This window comes from Oncorhynchus keta, chromosome 26, assembly GCF_023373465.1.
Source record: "Oncorhynchus keta strain PuntledgeMale-10-30-2019 chromosome 26, Oket_V2, whole genome shotgun sequence".
In the NCBI taxonomy this organism is placed as follows: Eukaryota; Metazoa; Chordata; class Actinopteri; order Salmoniformes; family Salmonidae; genus Oncorhynchus; species Oncorhynchus keta.
Window position 1 is genome coordinate 34,293,034 of NC_068446.1, and position 11,192 is coordinate 34,304,225.

At 41.8% G+C, this 11,192-nt stretch overlaps 1 protein-coding gene across 2 annotated transcripts; it reads right to left on the bottom strand.

The window, feature by feature from the left end:
* Nucleotides 1-708: 708 nt before the first annotated feature.
* On the bottom strand, nucleotides 709-10,944 carry LOC118359296 (uncharacterized). Of its 2 annotated transcripts, none has more exons than XM_035737766.2 (5): nucleotides 10,798-10,944; nucleotides 9,221-9,318; nucleotides 9,003-9,089; nucleotides 8,049-8,233; nucleotides 709-4,602 (listed from the first exon to the last, which is right to left on the bottom strand). In XM_035737766.2, the coding sequence occupies exons 1-5, from the start codon at nucleotides 10,872-10,874 to the stop codon at nucleotides 3,697-3,699; spliced, it is 1,353 nt and encodes a 450-aa protein (XP_035593659.1). In that variant the 5' UTR covers nucleotides 10,875-10,944; the 3' UTR covers nucleotides 709-3,696. The 2 variants fall into 2 exon arrangements, with proteins under 2 accessions (XP_035593659.1, XP_035593661.1); XM_035737768.2 differs by lacking the exon at nucleotides 10,798-10,944 and adding an exon at nucleotides 9,991-10,172.
* Between the last annotated feature and the right edge of the window lie 248 nt (nucleotides 10,945-11,192).

Here is an 11,192-nt window from a genome sequence, read left to right on the forward strand (position 1 = left end):
GAGGGGAGAGGCAAACTGTGGGGATATGTAGTACTTAAGGACCAGTGAGAGCCAGAAGAGGGGCAGGGAAATGGAATAAAGGAAGGGAAAGCTGAAGTCGTGCTGGTCATAGAAGTCATGGAGGCTGGTGACAGACAGGCTACAGCAGCAGTGTGTTAGCTCTGTGTGTGGAATAAGGCTAATAATACTGTGATGGGGTCAGGGTCAGCAAGCCCCCCCTCACCCTCTGCAGGAATGTCTGATGTTGTCAAGATGTAATTTCTTCACGAATGTGTATGTTTAAAGCTGATTATTTTAAAACTGGAGCCTGGCTCCTTATTCTGCATAGGGGATTTTGTGTGTATGTGTCTCCTCTTCAGAGAGCAGAATAATAGTTTCCTGATGCTCGAAATCAAACCTTGAAGCCCCCATATTCCTATGATTCTCTACCCTTTCCGCCCTCCCCGAGTACACTTGTTCACATCACGACTGATATTGATGTGGGGAACCCAAGATTATCCTTGTGTAAATTCACTAGACATCAAACGGAAGAAAACGGACAGAAATGGGGATGGACTACCTGAACCTGAGCTGATAAGAAACTTATTTTTGTTGCAAAAAGTTTTGCAACATTTGCTATGGTATACACTAATGAATAGAACCCTGAGAACACGAAGACGCAACTTTGTTTACGTTTCTATACAGAATAATCCGGTCAAACAATATACATATGGCAATGATGTAACGTCTTTTTTAATATGTACACCTACCAAAAACTTGACAGGAAATGCGTAGCGTCACATATTCTGGTTTCATATACAGTTCAGTCAAAACATTCCGGGCCATTATACAGTTCACCTGAGAACAAGTTTTAAAACCAAACCAAAGTTGAGACAGGACCCAAAGACACCATCACAAGGGTCAAATAAACCTTCTATAACTGTTTATTTTTTAAATATAGTATATTCACCATGAAAATGTTAAAACATCTGTCTATGGCCTAAATTGTATGGCGTGCAGAAGTGCACAAAATGTTGAATCATCACATCCAGGGTTTAAAAATTCCCAGGTTTTCCAGAAATCCCAGTTGGTAGATTCCAGGAATCAGGTGGAAATACACAGAAAACCCTGAATCCCCCAAAAAGGATTTCTGGAACACCTGGGAGGGAATTTTGGGAAAGTTAGGGTCATTCTATAACCCTGATCACATCATGGATGAATGGTCACAGCCACATTTCGCATAGTACATAAGACTGTGCACTCACTGACCACCAAAACATGTTACAGCAATAACCAATTCACATAACTGTATTCTTTCATAAGATCCTTACGTCATGTATTCCAATTAAAAACATTGACAGCATTAATAGGCAACATTTTAAAGTAGAAAAATGTTTATCAACGCCCAACAACTGCATACAAAGTGTGCAAGTGTCACTGTACAGTCGCACAAGACAAATTCAAGCAAAGGCACCATACTCATGTACTGAAGCTTCCATTCCACCCATACTGGTCACAGAACAACAAACATGTACTACAACTACTGCTGACAAAAATAAGCATTTCTAATATTAAATCTGTCAGATAAAAGTGGTTAATGATCATAATCATACTACAATAACATTGGATCAGTGGCATTTTATGAATATGATAAATTACTGTAGCAAGCCATCTTTAAAAAAAAAATTGTTTACAGAAATTTAACTGATTTTATAAATCATATGAGCCTCTACACAACTCCCTGGAGATAAAGTTTCGCTTTCCAATGTTATGTTAATTTGAGTTGATTTTGCAATTCAGACAGTTCTAAAGGTGGGCAACATTCAACCCTTGTGTTGAGGTAGAGAATGTTAACATTTAGCCTGTTGTGGCTGAAGCAAAATAATTAAACCCTAATCCTAGACGTAGTCACTACTGGTCTATGACTACTTCCAAGATAAGTAAAATAATTGAAATATTACTTTTGAACAAACTGTCCCTTTAATTAAGGGAAAAATATTGGGACCAAATTAACTGAATCGAACACTAGAGCACAGTGGCTTCAAAACAATAATTGTAAAAATACATTTCCATACCACAGAACAATGACAATAAAAAAGTTAACTGGTGTTGAAATTCATGTCAGCTTACTAATAACCATCAAACTGTGCATTTCTGGAGAACCTTTTTAGGTAGTGCAATAGAATTTCCCGCAGTACAACACTGAATCACCATTCAGTCTGATTTATAATATACTAATACTGACATTCCAGAGAGATAGATACTGACCATCCATTTTCATTGCATACACAACAGCTGAAATTACAAAGCCACAGTTTCCAAGAAGTAGCACAGCAAATGTTTACAACGGTGAGTTAAAGTGATAGGGAACGTCATGTAAGTTAGTCCTCATAGAGGATGATCTATGATAAATCATTGTCTTCCACCTGGTCTTCTGAACCATATTGGAAAATGTCTTGAGGAGGCTACCACATTGTTATGTCTGTCTGTGGCAGGAGGGTCACAGACCAATTGAGGTGTGAGGGAGGGATTTACAACAACAAATCGGCATCCATGTGCAAAGTCCCCTGCATGTCGCTGATAAAAGTACAGTAATGATCTGCTCCTGTGGTTGGCCGGTGTAGATCCAAGAGAGCAGTGACATCCTCCATTATTCACACAGAGCTTTCAGATTAGATCAGCAGTGTTTGCAGCTATATTGGAATGACATCATCATTAGTTCTCCTGAGAACTCCCATTCAAATCCCCCTGAAATAAAAACACAACCACAATAAAACCAAGGTAGCACAGGGCTTATTCAGCCTGAAGTCACCGTCTAGAATGAAACATTTTCCATGTCTAGCAGATGTAAAGAGTAAAACATCTAATCGCTTATGGAGAAACATCAAAGTCAAATTCACCGGCTCAGAAGAGGACAAATACATCAACTTGCATTTACATTTTCACAAGCATTTTGATGTGTCGCAAGTACATTGAGCATCAAAAGTATTGGGACTGACATTTGTTGTCGTTTTGGCTCTGTACTTCAGCACTTTGGATTTGAAATGATACGATGACGGAGGTTAAAGTGCAGACTGTCAGCTTTAATTTGAGGGTATTTTCATCCATATCCGGTGAACCGTTAAGAAGGCATGTGCAAAAAGTGCTGTACTAAAAGTATTGGGACAAATTCACTTATATTTGTATTAAACTGGTAAAAAGTGTAGTATTTGGTCCCATATTCCTAGCACACAAAGATTACATCAAGCGTGTGAGACTCTACAAACTTGTTAGAGGCATTTGCTTTGGTGGTGTTTCAGATTATTTTGTGCTCAACAGAAATTTATGGTAAATAATGTGTAGTGTCATTTTCGAGTCACTTTTATTGTAAATAAGAATAGAATATGGTTTCTAAACACTTCTACAATGGTTCACCAGATATGGATGAAAATACCCTAAAAGTAAAGCTGACAGTCTGCACTTTAACCTCAGTTCAGCGTATCATTTCAAATCCAGAGTGCTGAAGTACAGAGCCAAAACATTAAAAAAATGTGTCACTGTCCCAATACTTTTGAAGCTCACTGTTAGTGGCAACATCTCCATATCCAGTTGACTATGACAGAAAGTAAAGCTGCCTTTCAAAAATTGTCCATAGAAAAATATCCATTGAATGCCACGGTGAGATTAGAAAAATAAAGAGGGCCAAACTACAGGGAAAGGGGAGGGGGAGGAGCCAGGTCAGGTCCAGGCCACTTTCCTTGAGATAGCCTGCTTGAAGCACTCTGGGTCCACGTTGCCTCCAGGCCGCAGAGCTCTCTCCAGGCTCACCAGCACATTCTGGTGACACTCCCTGATGTTAACGGGGTACTTGGCCCTCAGCAGCTCATAAGCCGAGATCAGCCGCATATTCTGCTTCACCATGAGGTACTGGATGATACAGGTCGGAGCCAGGGAGTACCCGTCGCGGCAGTGGACCAGCACTCGTTTCCTTTTTTCCGTGGAAGCCTCGATGCACTCGTTGATGTCCTCGAAGCAGTGCTGCTTCAGGGCGGGGCTTCCCTCGCCCAGTGCGTCTGGGACATCACAGATGTCCACCTTGAGGCGGGACCAGCTGTGGCGGGCTCCTCGGGAGCAGGTGCAGGGGATAAGGCTGAGACTTGGGCCGGAGTCCCCTGGCATGCTGCTCATGTCGATGATGCTGTCAATGTTGTTGCGACACAGCGTGCGCCCGTTGTACGCTGCATTCAGGTTGCCCACGAAGATGTAGTCCGTCACCTTGGAGATGACGGGCTCAGAGTACTGGAAGTGTTCCGGGACGTTCTGTTTGGGCGTGTCTGGGGCGTCTGGTGGACCCGCCCTGCCCACTGACCCCACCCCGGCCGGACCTGTGGCAGCTCTCATGCTGTAGTTACGCAGCTTCTTGGAGCCGGAGCGGGAGGGGGGGTTGGAGTCGGACTCTGAGCTACTGTTCCAGGGAGGGGAAAATAGGGAGAAGCGGCTGGAGGACTTGCTCTTGGTGAGGTTCTCCACAGGGCTGGATAGGCCAGAGCTGGAGGCCGTGGTGGAACCAGAGGCACAAAACAATGAGGCCCTCTCCAGGGAGCCTGTGCTGCTGGCTGCTCCTGCACTGTGGGCCTGCTCCATCTGAAGTGAGACACAAACAACATCAAACACACACACAAAGCATACTGAAGTAGGGCACCATACCAAAAGATAGGACACAGATTTTTTTTTAAGAAATTCATTTTGGGATGTCAGCAATACATTAAAATACTAGTAACAATGAGGGGTTGGAAACAAAAAGGTCATTTATTTTAGAGGAACAGAACTAGAACTGACAACAAATGTGATCTACATTGTTCTGGAACAGAGACATTATTTTTTAAAGCATGGGAACCGGTTAACGTTATTTAACAATCTGGACATTTTTTTCCAGTCCCACAAAAACAAAGCGCCTATGCAAAGCCCTCACTGTCAACTCAGAAACTAATTCCAGTGTCTGCCTGCCAGCTGGAAATCTTTGCCAGTGTGTGTGCATGTGTAGGGTATCTGACCCTTCCCCCGAAGCATAGTCTACTGTAGCTACTGATGTTACAGGCATCATTCAGAAGGTAGGGAGAGATTTTACACTGAACAAAAAAACATAAAACGCAACCATTTCAAAGATTTTACTGAGTTACAGTACATAAGGAAATCAGTCAATTTAAATAAATGCATTAGGCCCTGATCTAAGGATTTCACATGGCTGGAATACAGGCACTCTGCCACCATGGGGCACTCTGTTCACTACGTCATCAGCCAACCGCTCGCCAACACGATGCTATATAGACGCTGTCTGCCATCTTCCCAGTACAGTTGAAACCAGAATTTATCTGTGAAGAGCACACTTCTTTAGCATGCCAGTGGCCATCGAAGGTGAGCATTTTCCCACTGAAGAAGTCGGTTACGACACCCAAATGCAGTCAGGTCACAGTTTCATCAGCTGTCTGGATGTCTGGTTTCAGACGATCCTGCAGGTGAAGAAGCCTGATGTGGAGGTCCATGGCTGACATGGTTACACGTGGGTTGTGAGGCCAGTTGGACGTACTGACAAATTCTCTAAAACAACATTATGGTAGAGAAATTAAAACTGTATTCTCTGGCAACAGCTCTGGTGGACATTCCTGCAGTCAGCATCCCAATTACACACTCCCTCAAAACGTGAGACATCTCTGGCATTGTGTTGTCTGACAAAACAGCACATTTTAAAGTGGTCTTTTATTGTCCCCAGCACAAGGTGCACCTGCGTGATGATCATGCTGTTTAATCAGCTTCTTGATATGCCACACCTGTCAGGTGGATGGATTACCTTTGCAACTGAGGTTACCTTGTGGACAGAATTTGAGAGAAATAAGCACTGTGTGTATGGAAATGTTCTGGTATCTTTTATTTCAGCCCATGAAACATGGGACCAACACTTTTCATGTTGGATTTATATTTTTGTTTAGTGTAGAGAACAATGCATTACCTTTTTTTAATGCTAGTTAAGGACACTATAGATTTCATGTTTCACATTGGATTTATTATCTACGAAAATGTAAGACGTGTTATTTTATTTCTGGTACAGTGCATTCAGGAAGTATTCAGACCCATTGACTTTTTCCGCATCTTGTTACATTACAGCCTTGCTCTAAAATTGATTAAATAATAGTTTTTCCTCCTCAATCTACACACAATACACCATCAATTCAAAGCGGAAACAGGTTTGTGGAAATTTTTGTAAATGTATTACAAATATAAAACAGAAATAACTTATTTACATAAGTATTCAGACCCTTTGCCGCGAGACTCAAAATTGAGCTCAGGTCCATCCTGTTTCTACTGATCATCCTTGAGATGTTTCTACAACTTGGAGTCTACCTGAGGTAAATTCAATTGATTGGATATAATTTGGAAAGGCACACACCTGTCTACATAAGGTCCATCAATTGTCAGAGCAAAAACCAAGCCATGAGGTCAAAGGAATTGTCTGTAGAGATCAGAGACAGGATTGTGTCGAGGCACAGATCTGGGGAAGTGTACCAAAACATGTCTGCAGCATTAAAAGTCCCCAAGAACACAGTGGCCTCCATCATTCTGAAATGGAAGAAGTTTGGAACCACCAAGACTCTTCTTAGAGCTGGCTGCCAAACTGAGCAATCGGGGGAGAAGGGCCTTGGTCAGGGAGGTGACCAACAACCCGATGGTCACTGACAGAGCTCTAGAGTTACTCTGTGGAGATGGATGTCCTTCTGAAAAGGTTCTCCCACCTCTGCAGCACTCCACCAATCAGGCCTTTATCGTAGAGTCGCCAGACAGAAGACACTCCTTAGCAAAAGGCAGGACAGTCAAAAGGCAAGATGTTCTGGTCCAAGATGGAACTCTTTGGCCTGAATGCCAAGCGTCACGTCTGGAGGAAACCTTTCACTCTCCCTACAGTGAAGCATGGTGGTGGCAGCATCATGCTGTGGGGTTGTTTTTCAGTGGCAGGAACTGGGAGACTAGTCATGATCGAGGGAAAGATGAACAGAGCAAAGCACAGAGAGATCCTTGATGAAAACCTGCCCCAGAGTGCTCAGGACCTCAGACTGAGGTGAAGGTTCACCTTCCAGCAGGACAACTACCCTAAGCACACAGCCAAGACAATGCTGGAGTGGCTTCGGGACAAGTCTCTAAATGTCTTTGAGTGGCCCAGCCAGAGCCCGGACATTAACCCGATCCAACAGAGAACTGAAAATAGCTGTGCAGAGACGCTCTCCATCTAACCTGACAGAACTCAAGAGGATCTGCAGAGAAGAATGGAAGTAACTCGCCACATACAGGTGTGCGAAGCTTGCAGTGTCATACCCAAGAAGACCCCAGGCTGTAATCACTGCTAAAGGTGCTTCAACAAAGTACCGACTAAAGGGTCTGAATACTTACGGAAATGTGATATTATTTTAATTGTTTATATTAAATTGCAAAAATGTATAAAAAACTATTTTGCTTTGTCATTATGGGTATTGTGTATAGATTGATAAGGGGAAAAAACAATTGACACATTTTTGGAACAAGGCTGTAACATAACAAGATGTGGAAAAAGTCAAGGGGTCTGAATACTTCCCGATTGCACTATAGCTAGCTTTTTAGCTAGCTCTGGTCTAGCTCTCAAAAAACTCAATCAAGGGCTAGCTCTGGTCCAACGTTAGTTAAGCCAACTCTGAAGTTCAAAGACATTCCAATGTCAGTCACATGTCATACCCTTCGCTACACTTGTCTGTCCAATGCATGTACGTACATAGCTTACCAGCTCCATAGCAAGCAGCTCTATTCATTGGTGAAGTAATTTGATTTCAGCGGTTTAAAAGGGAACAAAAAGGAAAGATAAACAGTTTATTTTTTGGTGTTCGAACTGGTTCAGAACTTTATTTTGCTAGTCGAAACAGTGGAACGGAAAGAAAGGAATTGTGGTTCTGGGCAAAGAATTTTGGTTCCAACCCCTGGTTACAATGCAAGTACTACAACCACTCACATAGCTAACAGTAGTCACTGATGGGGAAACCCACCAGTATAGGCCTAGTAGACAGACATACCTGGGCTTTGAGATTATTCTTCCACTCTTGGGTCTCCAGAGCTTTGAAGCGGCCATTGCTATCTGAGGAGACGGAGAGGCAGAGGGGCCGGTGGGCCCTTGGGACAAGCTGGGGGGTGAGGGCAACAGGGACAGGCCGAGGCTCGTGGTGCTCATTCCTACTCATCATCAAATTTGGACAGGAGCCTGAATTACATATACAGGTAGGAAAACATCCAGAGATTAGGCCTTGCCAAGTTCTGTAACTTTGCTGTAATAATGTTTCTTGAACTTGTATTTTTTTCCCACCTTTATTTAACCAGGTAGGCAAGTAGAGAACAAGTTTTCATTTACAATTTTAATTCAAACTACGAGAAAGGCCTCAACAGCATAGTGCCACATACAAGCAAAAGGATAGTCACAGTGCCACATCTGCAGTTTTATAAATAGCTCAATCACTGTGAATGTTGCCATTTCTGTTCTACTAGTACAGGGTTTCCCAAACTCAATCCTGGTCCCCTCTCCAGGTAAACATTTTGGTTTTCCCCCTAGCACTGCACAGCTGATTCAAATAACCAACTCATCATCAAGCTTTGATTATTTGAAGCAGCTGTGTAGCGCTCGGAAAAAACCAAACTGTTTACCCGGGGAGGGGGCCAGGATCGAGTTTGGGAAACCCTGTACTAGAAAATGGAGCCTTTCATATTAGACAAATTGTTGCTTGCTGAGGGGCTAAACATTAACACTGAGATATCCCTGATTGACAAAGGCAGTGTGAATATTTACCTGTGTTACAATGTAATTTGTTATGATAAGAATGAACCCTCTGTACATGCTGTAGCTAATCCATAGTGCTAAAACAGATTATCAAAAACCCAACCCCAACATTTAGGATGCAGTGCTCAAAAAATAGTCAACATTGAAATATTACCAGGATAAAAAAGGGCACTAGGTTTCAGGACAAATATTTTCTTACCAGTGGCACATTCTGAGCGACTGATGGACTGTATCTGTAAACTATGTTGAAGTCTAAATGTGTTGTGAAGATGCTTCACAATCATGCCTGTGAATGAAAGAACATTTATATTTTCAATTCTGTATTTTCATTTACCATTCATTCATACACGATGACTTGTTAAGCAACATTGTTTTATGTGTACATTACTAAAAGTGCAACCCATGAAGAACAAGTACCTGTCTTGCCATTTTGTTTGGGAAATACTTTTCTATCCAACAATTTAGGTGATATTAGGCATTTGTTCCATTTTTCCACGGTTTCCATTTTCTGCCTCCTGATGAACAAGAAAGACAGATTAATTGAGGATTCTGATGATCAACATGGGTTTCAACATTTTCCAAAGCTATCCGATATCTGTGTTGATAATGGCTGCTGACAATCTGTAACCATCAATCAACACAGCCTAAGTAACTAAATATATCAATTGTCATAGTAGAGAATCTCCCTCTGCCGCCGGAGCACTGAAATGAATGATGAGGAGTAGCAGCAGAGAGAGCATTCAAAGAGTCCGACATCTAACGCTAATCTGACTCATGTTGTGGTGGTGGCCGTCGGCTCGCTGCTGTTTTTACCAGCCAGTTAATCAGCTAGCGGTAGGATTCCTGGGGACGTGTGCCAAGCCGTGCATTGACTAACCGAGCCCAATCAAATCATTTTTAGCATAGCATATTTCTGCTAAATTAATGTATTGCATTATAATATTGCTGCCTGCTATGGTATGCCGTATGCACACAGCTTGCTAACGTTAGTTAGCTAGCTACTGTTAGCAAATTTAGCTAGCCAGAAAAGGTTGGTGCAGTGTCGCTGTTTAATGAATGCTTGCCAATCAGCAAAAGACACACACACAACAAATGCGCATTCGAAATAATGTAGACAAACAGTACACTATTGCATAGATGTCCATACAACAAGAATGAAATGGATAGAAATTCCAGATAGCACAAACCCCCATCCACTCGCTCTTTGCAGCTCTCAGCTGAATGAACAGTACGGAAGCTCACGTAGACAAATCACCTCAATAACGAGATTAGGAATTCTACTGAGGCGTAATCATTATGCTGATTCTGTTGCAAAACGTTTCGTCTGTTATTTTTTTGCAAAAACCGTCCATTCCAAGAGGAAAAGGCCAACGAGAGTTCCTATTGGACAAAATCAAATAGGTCCCGCCCCATTTCGTTCAATTTTCTCTGTTTGCTTCCGTTTGATTGTTAAACGGTAAACGGTTTCCGTAATAAATAAACCCCCGGTAAATGGGGTTGGTTGTGGCCCCTGTGTTGACAACTCTGTCAAGGAAAATGGTATTGAATATACAAAAAAACTAAATTGAACAAATATTGCCTGCATTAGATGTATCAAATGTCATCAATTAATTTGATGGAATATTAAAATATAAATCTTGACATCTTGGTCTGATAGTGATCCAGTCCCATTGGTTTGGTATAAATGGGCTGGAGAAATGCAACTCTCAAATTCGTCTGGGCAATCGATTCAAGGGACTGACAGTCCATGACAGTTTTTTAAAATAATTCAGATAACAAACAAAAAAGTAGAAAACAACCTTAAATGTTGTGTAATAATAGAGTAGGCTCAAATAATTATTATATTCTTCAATAATCAAATGGTTATATCATTAGATTAAATTACCATAGAACATCATATTATCTCACATTGTTCCTTAATCATTTGTAGGCTAACAATCTGGGATACTAAAATCCCTATGCTTAATTCACATTCAAAAAGTTTAAACACTCACCTTGTGTAGTGATAGCCTATGATTTTATTGGATTTTCTCTCGTCGTCTCTCAATTGACAAATAATCCTTCTTGTCATACCCTGGTTGCAATCTGCATGAAGCAAACCCTCATTGAGAGCAATCACTTAAACTGTGTGAGGCAATGGTTTTCAAGGCGAGCTTTAATTGGGCAGCTTAGCCGCACTCCAGGTATCCTGGAAACGCTAGTCACATGATGTCACCCTGCAGCATACAGAGCAGCTGAGCACATAGACCCATAGAGATAGAATAGTTTTATCTCTGTGACATAGACCCATAGAGATAGAATAGTTTTATCTCTGTGACATAGACCCATAGAGATAGAATAGTTTTATCTCTGTGACATAGACCCATGGTGATAGAATAGTTTTATCTCT

Coding starts and splice junctions, on each gene's coding strand:
- LOC118359296 (XM_035737766.2), bottom strand. CDS start 10,874: ATGACAAGAAGGATTATTTGTCAATTGAGAGACGACGAGAGAAAATCC. Junction 9,090..9,220: donor CAAACAAAATGGCAAGACAG/GTACTTGTTCTT, acceptor TTTCATTCACAG/GCATGATTGTGAAGCATCTT. Junction 8,234..9,002: donor TCGCTCAGAATGTGCCACTG/GTAAGAAAATAT, acceptor TATGTAATTCAG/GCTCCTGTCCAAATTTGATG.